This window comes from Euleptes europaea, chromosome 4, assembly GCF_029931775.1.
Source record: "Euleptes europaea isolate rEulEur1 chromosome 4, rEulEur1.hap1, whole genome shotgun sequence".
NCBI classification, from domain to species: domain Eukaryota; kingdom Metazoa; phylum Chordata; class Lepidosauria; order Squamata; family Sphaerodactylidae; genus Euleptes; species Euleptes europaea.
In genome coordinates this window covers 10,155,020-10,169,788 of record NC_079315.1, presented here as the reverse complement: position 1 = coordinate 10,169,788, position 14,769 = coordinate 10,155,020, and the positions used below count along the sequence as shown (strand labels likewise).

The window sequence follows — 14,769 nt, the reverse complement described above, 5'->3', positions numbered from 1 at the left end:
TGGGAGGGAGGGCCCTCCTGTGACTCTTGTGATCTTGGGCGGGAGCTTCTCCTCCAGGACAAGGATTCCTGGCTGTCCGAGAGCTGTGCTCCGTCCCTTCCCTGCAAATCAAACCAGCATGGATCTCCCAGGACTGGACGATTGACTTAAGACTGTGCAGAGGTTTTGCAGAAAAAAGAACATTTTCGGAGAGGCGGGTTGGGGAGGGCGATTTATTGGGGGGGGGGGCCTTGCCTTTTGCCCACTTCTTAGCTGCCCATTCACAGCAGTTTCTGTGGCTGTTCTTCTTTTTTTTAAAGTGAAGGCTAACCAGGGCTCATAGGTGCCCTGTTGTGACGTCATGATAAGGTAGTCATATTTAGCTTTATAATACCATGCAAAGCCAAAAGACAATGAGCTTCCTGAACGATGAGACATTTTTGCCTTGTCGGTACAGCCACTTCCCCAACACAAGCGTTACCACCTTTCGGCATTTCCCAACGGTGTAAGATTGGACTCACAGAGCTGAAATAAATATATTTACATTCTCATGTACGCTGACGATTTGAGCCTGTCGCTCCTTTCAGTGAACGTGTCTTGTTTTGCAGCTCAGCTGTGGTGCCCTCACATCCACCGTTGAGACTACAAATGTTTGTGGCCCCCCCAGTCCTAACTGTGGGGTTCTTTTCCTTCAACCGAGCTCTGCCAGCCTCAGGCTTGAGTGCATGAAGGCATGAAGCTGCCTTCTACTGAATCAGACCCTTGGTCCATCGAAGTCAGTATTGTCTTCTCAGACCGGCAGCGGCTCTCCAGGGTCTCAGGCGGAGGTCTTTCACATCACCTACTTGCCTAGTCCCTTTAACTGGAGATGCCGGGGATTGAACCTGGGACCTTCTGTGTGCCAAGCAGATGCTCTACCACTGAGCCACGGCCCCTTCCCAGTTGATTTACCCTTAGGGTATGGAAGGGTCTCCAGGGTCTCAGGCAAGGGTCTTTCACATCACCTAACTTGCCTAGTCCCTTTAACTAGAGATGCCAGGGATTGAACCTGGGACCTTCTGCATGCCGAGCAGGTGCTCTGCCACTGAGCCACGCCCCCGACACTGAGAACTCACCCACTGCACTGTAAAATACTGCCCAACTTACGGCCCCGACAGAAGAACCCACAGTGCTGGGCAAACCATTTTTATTATTAAAAGACCACAGTGAAATACCTCTTCAAGTAAGAAATGGAGGAATGCTTTGTTTAACCTTTAAAAAAATATTACATGAAATTAAAACTAGTGTATTGCCGTTCGGCACTGTATTCCCACCGGCCGAGTCATGTGGCCGGAGCCTCCTGCAGGCTTCCCCACGGTCTCTTCTGCAAAAGAAAATGAGGACAAAGTTAGGAATCGGTGGGGAGGGGTGGAGAGCTTCAGTGCAGGCCTTGTTCCAGCAAAATAACTCCCAGAGGAACGCGGCACCCACGTGAGAGAGGCGCCGTAAGGTTACGCCAGGGAAGCAAGACCAAGAGGGCTGAACGTTGGGGGAGTGGGAGGAGTTCAAGATTGCTGACTGCTGTTTGAGTTTGTATCTGGAGATCAAGCCCTATGAGGAAAGGCTGAAGGAGCTGGGTATGTTAGGCTGGAGAGGAGATGACTGAGAGGGGATATGATAACCATCTTCAAGTACTTGAAGGGCTGTCATATAGAGGATGGTGTCGAGTTGTTTTCTGTTGCCCCAGAAGGTCGGACCAGAACCAACGGGTTGAAACTAAATCAAAAGACTCCGTCTAGACGTTAGGAAGAACTTTCTAACAGAGCGTTTCCTCGGTGGAACAGGCTTCCTTGAGAGGTGGTAAGCTCTCCTTCCCTGGAAGGTTTTAAGCAGAGGCTAGATGGCCATCTGTCAGCAATGCTGATTCTATGACCTTAGGCGCAGTTCATGAGAGGGAGGGCATCTTGGCCATCTTCTGGGCATTTAGGGGGTCACTGGGTGTGTGTGTGTGTGGGGGAGGTAGTTGTGAATTTCCTGCATTGTGCGGGGGGTTGGACTAGATGAACCTGATGGTCTCTTCCAGCTCATTCTATCTGTTGCGGCTGAATCTGCTGTAAGTCGACTCAAACCCTGCCACATGTGCTCTGGGGCCTTCCGCCCATGTGGGTGCAAGGTCTTGGGGCTCAAGTCCACTGGAACCCGGGCCTTCTGATCAAGAGGAGTGAACGCGTCCAAGGGCAAGTGTCTTTCCCCTCTCCATTAGGAAGCGATACTGATACTCTGTCTGGCGACAAGCACCTTCTCCCCTTCTTCCCAGCCCCAGAGACACCAGAGTCCCTTTTCGTCACCATAATTCACAGCATCTCTTGCCCCCAGGCCTCATCTCATAAGAACATAAGAAAGGCCAGGCTGGATCAGACCAAGGCCCATCAAGTCCAGCAGTCTGTCCACACGGGCCAACCAGGTGCCTCTAGGAAGCCCACAAACAAGACGACTGCATAAAGATTTGGAGATATTTAAGTATTGTAAACACTTGAGAATTGGCTACTCAGTAAAGCAGGATGGAGCTGTATTTCTACGGCTTTTTATGGATTTGCTGTGTAGATTCCCCCCCCCCCCAATGAATTTGAAGCAGGGTAGCCACTTATTTGTGAAATCAAATGTGTAAGATGGTGAATTTAAGCCGAGAAGCCATTTTGTCTTATGAACAGGAGGTCCCACATCTTAAGAAACTATTTTTTAATTGTAGTTACTTTTATTCTTGCAAAACACTGCAATTAGAAATTTTTCAGCAACCAAGAGCAATTAAATGAGCTCCAACCTTATTTTGGATATTGTTTTATGGTCAACCATTTCCAGCATAACTCTGGGCCTCTGGTATCTGAAGAAGTGAGCTGTGGCTCACGGAAGCTCATAACCCTGCCAGAAATTTTGTTAGCCTTTAAGGTGCTACTGGACTCTTGCTCTTTTCTACTGCTGTTAACAGATTAACACAGCTACCCATCGTGATCGATAGACATTTCTAGCAGGATCTTTCTTATGTCCATAATGTTTTGTATCTGGATCAACACTTTCTCCCAGAATTGTAGTATTTCGGGGCAGGAAAGTGCTGCAGCCCAGTTCTATTGTTGTTGTTGTTGTTATTGTGATTATAATGCAACACTACAAAATCAGAACCAGCAGACAACAAGTCTCATTCACAAATTAAAAACACATGAAAGAGGAGAATGTATGCATATATAGTTAGCCTTTTATTGTCCATTCATGTTAGCCTAAGGATTTTTTAAAAATGCAGCCAATTGTTGCCAATTTTTGTCATCTAAAATATTCTTAGAATTTTGAATTGCTCATAGAGTTGGAAGGGGCCACCAGGGTCATCTAGTCCAACCCCCTGGAAAATGCAGGAAATTCACAACTACCTCCCCCCCACACCCCCAGTGACCCCCACTCCATGCCCAGAAGATTGGGGGGGGGGAACCCCTCCAGGATCCCTGGCCAATCTGGCCTGGAGGAAAATTCCTTCCTGACCCCAACGTGGCGACAAGCATTGCCCTGAGTATGTAAGAAAGGGCCAGGAGAGCCAAACACAGATGCAAACTTCCTGCCCTCCAATTTTTTTTGTCAGCTAAAATATTCTTAGAATTTTGAATTGCTGCTTAGCTATTCCCACATCTTTAAGAACCATTCTAATTTGCCAGCCAGTGTCGATTGTTTCCAATAACATGCAAATGACCAAAGGTCAGAGGATAGTTATGATATCTGCACAATTTAAGCAATAAATGTCAGGTTTCCAATTAAGGGCCAATACCGAGATCTCAACAATTGTCTTTTGTACTTCCATTCCCTAGATTGAACAGCAACTGGCTATTCATCTGCCATTCACACTTAAAAGGGGGGGATAAAATTAATTTCTTCTTGCCATTATAAAGAGAAAAGTTACCACGTCTCTCAAGCAATTCACTGATCTACTTGATATCAGATAACAGTATCCGCTTCTCAGAAAGCATCTTTAGCTGTTTCATATATTTCTTTCGTGCAATATTGTTGTAATATTGTCTTTTGTACTGTTTCCCAATAAACCTGAGCCCTGGGGCCTGATGAAGCCCAGTTCTTATGTTCCCTTTCGATGGGGAAATTCATGGCTAGAACCTGTTTACCCACCAGGTACGAATGCGTGAACTGGTCATCCCAATGCATAGTATAGTTGCTATCTTTGCAGGATGGGCTATCGAGCTTCAACTGTGTCTAGAAATATTATTTTGCATTGCTTACTTTATCAAGAAGCTTGAAAGGAAGAACTGTCGTGAAATCAGAGGCCGGGCTTGTGGAAATCAGCTGGACGGAGGCTGCCATGCCCCCCTGAGGGTAGTCTGGCGGCCTCTTGTCATAGATGTTGCTTGTTAAGATGGGTGAAAGATAACATTAAGGATGGATGTCGTTTTTCCGGGGACCTGCCAATGGAGCAATAATGGCCAAGAATGCTAAATGGCTTTGGCATAAGGTTGCCAGCTCCGGGTTGGGAAATACCTGGAGATTTTTTGGGGTGGAGCCTGGGGAGGGCGGGGTTTAGGGAGGGGAGGGACTTCAATGCCATAGAGTCCAATGGTCAAAGTGGCCATTTCCTCCAGGGGCACTGATCTCACTCTCCTGGAGTTCAGTTGTCATAGCGGGAGGTCTCCTGGAGACCTGTTACCTGGAGATTGGCAAGCCTACTTTGACATCAGGAGGGGCACCTTTCACCTGATGGAAGACCCCTGCCTAATCTGCACAGGCCTGCATAGGAGGAGAACCCCTGCCGACAGAGAAACCCCAGTCCACTAGTCGGATATAAATTTGGATTGTGCCACGGGGGCAAATCCTCCATATTCTTTTCCCAGTAAATGATGGGGGGTGGGGAGGGAGAGTGGCTTCTATGACAAACAGCCTCATCTTCTCAGTGTCTATTAAAGAGTGATAAACGTCCCAGGGGAGTGGAAGTCTCATTCCCTCTGCCCAACACTGCTTGCGCTGTCCCTGTTTTCCCTTCCTCATTTGCTCTGGCTTTCATTTCCCTCCCCTTGCTGGCCCCTGTTCCTCTCCCCGACTTCGCTCCCTCCTTCCCAGCCTAAGTTTCTACATTCTGTTCCCCCTCCACCTTAGCTGCTGCTTTCTCTTCGATTTCCTTCCCCACCCTACTTTCAGCCCTTCATCCTCTCAACCACTGAGGTCTCCCCCTCTCATAATGCATTTTTTCTCCCCCCCCCCACTCCATCATGCTCTTTTGTGAGCCAGCATGGTGTAGTGGTTAGGAGCAGTGGACTCTAATCTGGAGAACCGGGTTTGAGCCCCCACTCCTCCACATGAGCGGCGGACTCTAATCTGGAAAACTAACCTGGAAGAAATAGTTGGTTTTTATATGCAGACTTTCTCTACCACTTCAGGAAGAATCAAACTGGCATACAATCTCCTTTCCTTCCCCTCCCCACAACAGACACCCTGTGTGGTAGGTGGGGCTGAGACAGCTATGACTAGCCCAAGGTCACCCAGCTGGCTTCATGTATAGGAGTGGGGAAACAAATCCAGTTCACCAGATTAGCCTCTGCCGCTCATGTGAAGGAGTGGGGAGTCAAGCCCGGTTCTCCAGATCAGAGTCCACTGCTCCAAACCACCACTCTTAACCACTACACCATGCTGGCTCTTGTTCCTGAACTCAAAAGCCCCAAATGCTTTCACTTATAATATGAAATTGGGAATTGGGTGGACTATTGGCAACCTGCAGCTGTAGCTAATTCAGCTGGGTCCAGGATTAATGAGATAGAGGACCAGTTTGGCACTGCCCAAAGACTGACGGTCGCTCGTTCATCCTACCTGTTGACAGCGGTGAGGGAGAAAGAGAGAGACAGAAAGAGAGAGAAACCGCAAAAGGATATTTGCATCCACGGGCAAGAGGAGAGTTTCCTTCTCGGTGTGAATTTCAATATGGTGGTGAATCTGACCCATGCCCTGGCCCCTTTCCGCCCCAATGGCCATGGCATAAATCTTGATTTCCAGTTTTGTCTGCAGTCCAGCAGCCACCTAGGAAAGATAGGGGGAAGCAACTCCATTTAAAAACATCGGACACCCCCCCCCCCACAATCCCCTGTCCACAGTGTTTTTAATGCTCTCCTTAAAAGTGATGGAAGAGAGATTGCTGGCAGGGCCTGAGTTTAAAAAGGCCCAGGATTTTGTACTTATCTACTTGAGGGGTGTCAAACATGTGGCCCGGGGGAAAAGTCTGGCCCCTTGAGAGCTCTCATCCGGCTCACGAACCAGCCACCCCCCTCCACTCCCAATCTGGACAACCGTCCCCACAGTCCAGAGGTGTCAACAAGACAGTTAAATAAAAGAAAATACTGTGTGTTATTGTTTTAAGGATGCTTGTATTTTAAGTACACATGAACACATGAAGCTGCCTTCTACTGAATCAGACCCTTGGTCCATCAAAGTCAATATTGTCTACTCCGACTGGCAGTGGCTCTCCAGGGTCTCAGGCAGAGGTCTTCCACATCACCTACTTGCCTGGTCCTTTTAACTGGAGATGCCGGGGATTGAACCTGGGACCTTTTGCATGCCAAGCAGAGGCTCTACCACTGAGCCACAGCCCCTCCCCGTAAAAAGTAAAAAAAACCCCAATAATATCATGAATTGGCTTTGCCTGTGTCTTCTATAAAGTTTTAATCTCTGGTACCTGGCATTAAATTTTATGGTACACGTGGCCCAGCCCAACCAAGTGAGCTTTAATGTCATATCCGGCCCTTGTAACAAATGAATTTGATGCCCCTGATCTACTTTGTGCACCCACCCACCCCACCTCTTGTGGTGTATGTGTGCTGTGCAGTGCTGTGACGAGGGTTGTATTCTTGTACCTGCAGTGAGCTAGAAGGCTGTGCCTACCGTCTCCCTAGGGCTGGTGCCAAACCCTTTGCTTCACAAGCCAAAACAGCCGAATGCCCGGGCCACATGTACCATAAAATTTAATGCTGGGTACTGAAGATAGGAGCCCCGTGGCACAGTGTGGTAATTCTGCAGTACTGCAGTCAAAAGCTCTGTTCACGACCTGAGTTCGATCCCGACGGAAGTCGGGTTCAGGTAGACAGCTCAAGGTTGACTCAGCCTTCCATCCTTCCGAGGTTGGTAAAATGAGTACCCAGCTCACTGGGGGTAAAGGGAAGATGACTGGGGAAGGCACTGGCAAACCACCCCATAACACAAAGTCTGCTTAGAAAACGTCAGGATGTGACGTCACCCCATGGGTCAGGAATGACCCGGTGCTTGAACAGGGGACATTTACCTTTAACTTTTTACTGAAGATACAAACTTTATAGAAGACACAGGCAAAGCCAATTAATGATATTATTTTTACTTTATTTTTTGCTTAAAACACAAATCTGCTTGAAACAATAACACTCTTATTTTCTTTAATTTAACAGTCTTTAATAATTGACGACTTGGGGTGGGGTAGCAGCTGCCTTGGCTGGCAGAGCTCGCAGCGGGCTTACCAGCCCAAATTGACCCGGTGTGTGTGTGGGGACTGTCTTGCAGGCCGGATAACAGCTCCCGAGGGCTGGATCCAGCCCGCGGGCCGTATATTTGACACCCCCGCTTATGGTTTTTACCATAGATATGTGGGAAATTTAAAGCATTGCCATGACCTCACTTCCAGCTCAGTAAACAGAAGTGCATCACCATCCCCCCGCCCCCCATATCCTGGGTGTTGCCAGCAAATGACTGGCAATCCTACCCTTCCTCCTTGTGCCCGGGAAAATTCTAGTTGGGAAGCGAGCCGCTGAATTCCACTCTGAGCTGCTCCTACTAATGCAGGCAACCTAAATGCTGGAGTTTCCCCCTGAGCTGTGCCCTGGAACGTTGGGGCCTAGTGAAGAACAGCCTAGCCAAGCTCTCTGCAACTTACGGGTCCTGGAACAAAGGTTACGTGCAGTCCAGTGGAGGGCGGCGGTTGTTGCACCCGAAACCTGCCAAGAAATAGGAGAAGTCCATTTGTCTGTACCTAACTCGGCTTAGAGTAACAGGAAAGTGGAGAACAGGAGGGGAGTGAAATCCTAACCAGCTCCGTTCGTGTGTTTATATTATCATCAGCTCCTGGTTTTGCAGGTTAGTTTATTTCAGGCTTTGTTTTCTTTGGAGGAGCGGGAGTGCTGGGGCCCTACGGCGACATACAGATGCGCCTCCCTCCCGCCACAGGTGCCTCTTTCCCCGCTTCTCTCCGCTCTCCTCTGCCGTCGCAGGTACCCACCTCCAACGTCCGTGAGAATGGCATCCTGCTTTCATTTCTCTTTGCCGTTTGTGTTTCGCTCAAGATTTCCCCCACCTGGAATGCAATCCTTCCCAAAACCACCTTTTGCTTAAAACTTTGTTTTTATCGGCACCGATGCAAAATACAGGCTCAGAACTCACAGATCAGTCCGGCTGGCCTCTGTGCCTTCTGTCAGATTATGAGGGCTTCGTTATGCCCAAATCCCTGTTAAATTAGTAGAGTGGACAAAGGCTGTTGTGCTCAGAGAAGCTCATCCAAACCTCTGCGTGTGCCAGGAACAAAATTGCTAGGAGCCTTTTGTCTATTTAACTAATAAAGTGCATTTATTGTAGGATATCCATTCCTGGATAGGTTAAAGTATAGTTGCCTATCTATTCTAACTAACTAGGATGGAGGGAGACCCAGGACATGCGTCCTTCCCTCACGGTGGCGAGATGGAGAAGAGGGCCGGTGTGTGAGAGGAGGTGAGGATAGGGTTGCCAGGTCCCTCTTCGCCACTAGCGGGAGGTTTTTTGGGCAGACCCTGAGGAGGGTGGGGTTTGGGGAGGGAAGGGACTTCAACGCCATAGAGTCCAAAGGCCAAAGCGGCCATTTTCTCCAGGGGAGCCAATCTCTATTGGCTGGAGATCAGTGGTAACAGCAGGAGATCTCCAACTAGTACCTGGAGGTTGGCAACACTCGGTGAGGAAGAAGCAGGAAGGAAGGAAGTCTCCCCTAAGAGTAGCAATCTTCACATCAATGGGATAGTTCAGAGCAGTAGAGAAAGGATGCCCTAGTGTCTTGTCCCCTCTATCTCTCTGACTCACTAGTCTTGTCCCCCTCTGGAGGCTGAGGTTAAGAGACAGCGCAAAGTCCTTCTTCCAACACCTTCTGCCTGCGCCGCCATTAATGGCACGGATTGGAGGGATCCCACCTATTGATAACCAATACAAACCTGCAGTAATCCACTCCGATGTTCTTCAGGACCACTGTGGTGGCATAAGTGCAGCCTTCCTTGAGAACCCCAAATGTCACCTTGGATGGGATGAGAAGGAAGCTGGACAGGGGTTTCAATGCCTTCGCGACAGACGACGTGTTGACTTTCCCAGAAACAGGTTCGCTGTTCTTTACGCACAAGAAAGAACAATTTAAAAGGTCAAACAAATCTAGAATGCTTGACCTGAAAACAGGATAAAATTGATGTTTTTAATGTCTAAAAATTGATTGTTTTGATTGCTTTTTTAAAAAAAAATTCAGCTATTTTACAGTCCTGAACTCTGAATTTCATGGAATCACAGAATCATAGAGTTGGAAGGACCACCAGGGTAATCTAGTTCAACCCCCTGCACAATGCAGGAAATTTATAACTACCTCCCACCCCCACACCCCCAGTGACCCCTACTCAATGCCCAGAAGATGGGGGGGGGGGAACCCCTCCAGGATCCCTGGCCAATCTGGCCTGGAGGAAAATTGTTTCCTGACCCCAAAGTGGTGATCAATCAGCATTTCCCTGGGCATGTAAGAAAGGACCATGAGAGCCAAGCACTGATGCAACCCTTCCTGCCCTCCCTGTCATTTAAGCATATAACTTCTTAACTATGGCAGTTGTCTTCATGGGCAAAACATCTTTGCTGATCATAAAACAGCACAAAACGTCATGCACTTATAGCATGGCTTGGTAACGAGGGTTGAGGATTGGAAAGCCCCCCCGCTGAATTATCAAATGAAAATCAACCAAAGGGAACTCGGTCAGCTGCTACTTGTTGGCATTCACAAACTGCAGCTGCTTCAACACGTTGATCACGTTTCTGGGTGCTAGAGGCAGAAACTCATTTTAAAGAATGGAGGGTCTGTGGCTCAGTTTGTAGAGCATCTGCTTGGCATGCAGAAGGTCCCAGGTTCAATCCCCGGCATCTCCAGTTAAAGGGACTAGGCAAGTAGGTGATGTGAAAGACCTCCTTCTGAGACCCTGGAGAGCCGCTGCCGGTCTGAGTAGACAATACTGACTTTGCTGGACCAAGGGATTCAGTATAAGGCAGCTTCATGTGTTCAATGGTTTTTGGGGGGTTCCACTGTCACCAGCATTTTCAGGTTTTTTTGGGAAGCTCTAACTAAAAAAAGGTTTGCAAAATGTGACAATAGAGATCACTGAATGAGCGGATGCCCTGGGGGCAACTACAGGTTGAGCATCCCTTATCCGGACATCCAATATCCGTACTGATCAGAAAACCGGACCTTTTGAGCCGGAGTGCGGGCATTACTCACAGCCCCTCAGCAGTGCCATTGATGGTTCAATGTACACAAAATTATTAAAAATATTGTTTAAAATTACATTCAGGCTATGTGCATAAAGTATACATAAAACATAAATGAGTTTCGTGTTTAGACTTGGGTCCCATCCCCAAGATGTCTCATTGTCTCCATGCAAAAATGCCAAAATATTCCAAAATACAGAAAGATCCGAAATATGGACCACTTCTGGTCCCAAAGAGTCCGGATAAGGGATATTCAACCTGTACTTCATGCCACCTTGAACCATCACAAGTGGAAAAGCAGCGGGATTTCAGAATAATGAGAAATGTGATAAACGTGCGCTATAGAATCACAGTTACTTTCACAGCTGTGGTCAGAAGTGGGGGCTGGGGATGGGAAGGCGGTTTACCTTCTTCTTGTATACACCTTCTGGCATGCCTCCCTGTACGCAGGAGGGCAATTTCACCTTCTCTTTTCTCGGGAATCCTGCCGCATTCACCAGCAGAGACCGGGGCTTCGGCTTGAAGAGGTATGACAATACATTGTCTTCATCTGCTGAGCAAGAAAGGAGTTGTGATTTCTCTATAAGCGCAGCTCTACAAGCAGGCAAGCAGAAGGAGCCAAGGAAAAGAAAGGCGTTTTGGACTCTATGTTTCTTTGTTTTCTTCTGGTTCAACATTAAGTATCTATGGTCGTTTATGTATGGGTTCGCCCCTAGTCGGAATCGGTTGTTATGCATGAGTTATGCATGAGTTTTCTGTCCATTAGAGATGACCTCGCAGCCAGCCCTGACAAATCCTGGGCCTTCCCGTGGGGGACGGGGGCTGGGGGAGAGGAGGGGAAATTGATGTTTCTCTCATAGTTCGCACTACAGCCAACTACCAAGCAGCGTTTTAAGGGGGGGGGGACTCAAATGCTTCCTGATTGGAGCTTGGTGCCTGCTGGTGCATCGATTCCCAAAAGGAAAGTGTAGGTCGAGCAACCTTTAAGCCCCAGGTTAAGCTGCCATGCGTGAACGACCTATGCAAAAAAAAAAAAGCTCACTCCCAGCTTTGGTTTGCCTGTAGATTCTGCCAGGGAGAGTATACCTGCCAATGAGGCTCATTTAAGGGTCCGACTAGAAGAAGAGTTGGTTTTTATATGCTGACTTTCTCCACCACTTAAGGAAGACTCAAGCCAGCTCACAATCACCTTCCCTTCCCCTCCCCACAACAGACACCCTGTGAGGTAGAGTGTGACTAGCCCAAGGTCACCCAGCCGGCTTCGTGCGTAGGAGTGGGGGAAACAAATCCAGTGCACCAGATTAGCCTCCGCCGCTCATGTGGAGGAGTGGGGAATCGAACCCAGTTCACCGCCCCAAACCACTGCTCTTAACCACTACACCACGCTGATGCAGCAGCGGCATAAAGGGGGGTTTCACAGACTGTTAACTAATGTCTGGATGCAGCCGCCAGTCACAGATCTCCTGTGTCTTTAGTCAGGTATAGCAAGGGGTATCTTGTGTAGGGACAATGAACTTCTGCTTCTAGGTGTGGCGTAGTGGTTAGGAGCGGGGGACTCTAATCTGGTGAACCGGGTTGGTTTCCCCGCTCCTCCAGATGAAGCCTGCTGGGTGATCTTGGGCTAGTCACAGCTCTCTCCGAACTCTCTCAGGCTCACCTACCTCACAAGGTGACTGTTGTGGGGAGGGAAAGGGAAGGCGGTTGTAAGCCGCTTTGAGATTCCTTAAAGGTAGAGAAAAGGAAGGTATGAAAACCAACGCTTCGTCTTTTTCTCCTTTATTCTAGACAGTCACTCTGCAGAATGTTCTGCTGTTCCTTAGTTCTGGTTTACCTTTGGGGCGGGGTGTTCTAAAACTCACTCCAAAATCACAGCATGTGCTATTTTCTGCAGCTTTCAGTTCTTTCAGATCATGCGCATCCCCTCCCCAGTGATGCACATGTGTGCACTGGTAAAGCACTACAAAATAGCAGTCCTGACAGGATCATATGGATGATTGCGTCAGGTTTCTTTAACTGATGTACACATGAATACCACACTGTTCCCAAAATAATATTTAGATAACCCTGCTTTATGCAGTGTTTAATCAATTCAAGCGTGTTTCAGTATTGCAGATCTCCCAGATCCAAGCCCAACATTAACCTTTGCACCCCAGAAGTATATCTGTCTTTGCCAACCACCCTGCTGAGCACTTTACCTAGTGAGGGGGGATCCGGATAGATCTCAGCACGGATTGAAGAAAACCACGAGACGTTAAGGAAGTCATCAGAAAGTTCTTTAGAAAGTGAGCTGCTTTGGATTCCTGGAGAAAGACAGTGGCTTATTTTGATAAAGCAGCAGCATGCAACTCTACGTAGAAATATTTCTGATAACGATGCCAGGATACTAGTTAAGAGCCACATGTCAGGGAGTGGCGTTCGACTTAATGGGAGGTACCACCTGTGTTTATCCTGCATCTAATGTAAAGGTAAAAGTAAAATGTGGGTCCATCAAACAGAAGGCGGCAACGGGGAGACATGATAGAGGTCTATAAAATTATGCATGGTTTGGAGAGAATGGACAGGGAGGTTTTTCTCCCTCTCCCATAATACTAGAACGCGGGGTCATCTGCTAAAGCTGGAGGGTGAGATACAAAACAGATAAAAGGAATTATTTTTTCACACAATGCATAGTTAAGTTGTGGAACTCCCTGCCCCAGGATGTGGTGATGGCTGCCAACTTGGAAGGCTTGAAGAGGGGAGTGGACATATTCATGGAGGAGAGGGCTATCCATGGCTACTAGTTAGAATGGATACTAGTTATGCTGCATACCTATTCTCTCTATTATCAGAGGAGCATGCCTATTATATTGGGTGCTGTGGAACACAGGTAGGATGGTGCTGCTGCAGTCGTCTTGTTTGTGGGCTTCCTAGACGCACCTGGTTGGCCACTGTGTGAACAGACTGCTGGACTTGATGGGCCTTGGTCTGATCCAGCAGGGCCTTTCTTATGTTCTTAAATTCAGGCTTTTCTGTCTAGCAGATAAAACCAAAATCAGGTTTTACCTAAGCTGCTTTCAGTAGTTCCAGTTTCATGGGACTGTGTAAGGGTTTCCAACAAGCATTCTTTGTTTGACTTCTTTGGAAACGGAGGGAGCTCTTTTGCAAGTCGTTCAACGTCTGGAAGCTGGAAGAAATAATAAGAGGGGGGGGATATATTATGGCAGTGCTTTAATTACAAAGAAAGAGTAAAAGCAACAGAGGTGCATCTCTAAAATAAGCCAACCTGGGTTTTTCAGTATTGCTTGGTGTTGAACAGAGAATCCTTTTATAAAATATACATATGGGAAGAGTCAGAGAACACAAGAAAATGATCTAACTAGATGTGCATGCTACATTGTAGGTGGCAGGTACAAAAATTCGCATAGTATAGCCACAAACATTATAGCAAATGTTACAAAATATATTTAACATGGGTATTACAAAATACAAATACAACCCGTAACATAACCCCTAGTGCACACATACAAATACAATAACATGAAACATATTCCCACACTTGCAGCTGGCTATTTCTGCCTAATAACATGTTCTTGGACTGGCTAGCACATATTTTTGGACTGATTTGGTTTCATTCATAGGCACAGCGCCATCAGTGGGTATTTGTATTTTGGTTTATTGATAAGCTGTTATTAGGCAGAATAGCCAGCTACAAGTGTAAGAATATGTACACATATTAAATATATTTTGTAACATTTGCTATAATTTTCGTGGGTACACCATGTGAATTTTTGTACCTACTGGCTATGAATAGAGAGGTGTAATTTCACATGACATTGTAGGTGGCTGCATGATGGCATACCTAACAATCCGACCCCTGAAATTTATTCCCACTTCAAAAACCAGACGAGTGTACTCGTATAAGCCAAATCCTTCCATCTATCCATTAAAATTTTCCTCCATGGCCTTTTATGCAGGGACGTTTCCCCGCGGTAACCCCTTGCCAACTGCTTCAGGACTTCCTTTTGATTATGTACTTAGGGAGCAGTTTGCCAAATACAGGAATGATCCAAGTATATCATCATTGATTGAAGGCACCAAAACTCCAATATAAAACACTTATTAGGCGTAAAAGGAAAGACGATATAGCTAAAGCTTGGGAACAGCTTAGGCAAGCTACTAAGACTGGAGATGCTTCCCAGTTCTGAAGATTGGCGTCAGATTGTTCTAAAAGAATGTACTCTTACTTTACAATCCTACCAGAAATATGGGAGACACATTTTAAGGAACTCTATGCACCCCTAGGCC

The 14,769-nt window shown here is 47.2% G+C and overlaps 1 protein-coding gene across 1 annotated transcript in view; it reads right to left on the bottom strand.

Moving 5' to 3' along the window:
* Positions 1-4,212: 4,212 nt before the first annotated feature.
* The window catches only part of SPAG17 (sperm associated antigen 17), a 114,195-nt gene continuing 103,638 nt past the window's right edge, over positions 4,213-14,769 (bottom strand). The window contains exons 40-45 of the mRNA XM_056848401.1: positions 13,528-13,648; positions 10,893-11,035; positions 9,186-9,355; positions 7,889-7,949; positions 5,855-6,012; positions 4,213-4,354 (exon numbers count right to left, since the gene is read on the bottom strand). Of these exons, the coding sequence (XP_056704379.1) occupies positions 4,213-4,354; positions 5,855-6,012; positions 7,889-7,949; positions 9,186-9,355; positions 10,893-11,035; positions 13,528-13,648 (795 nt within the window). The remainder of the gene's footprint in view (positions 4,355-5,854; positions 6,013-7,888; positions 7,950-9,185; positions 9,356-10,892; positions 11,036-13,527; positions 13,649-14,769) is intronic.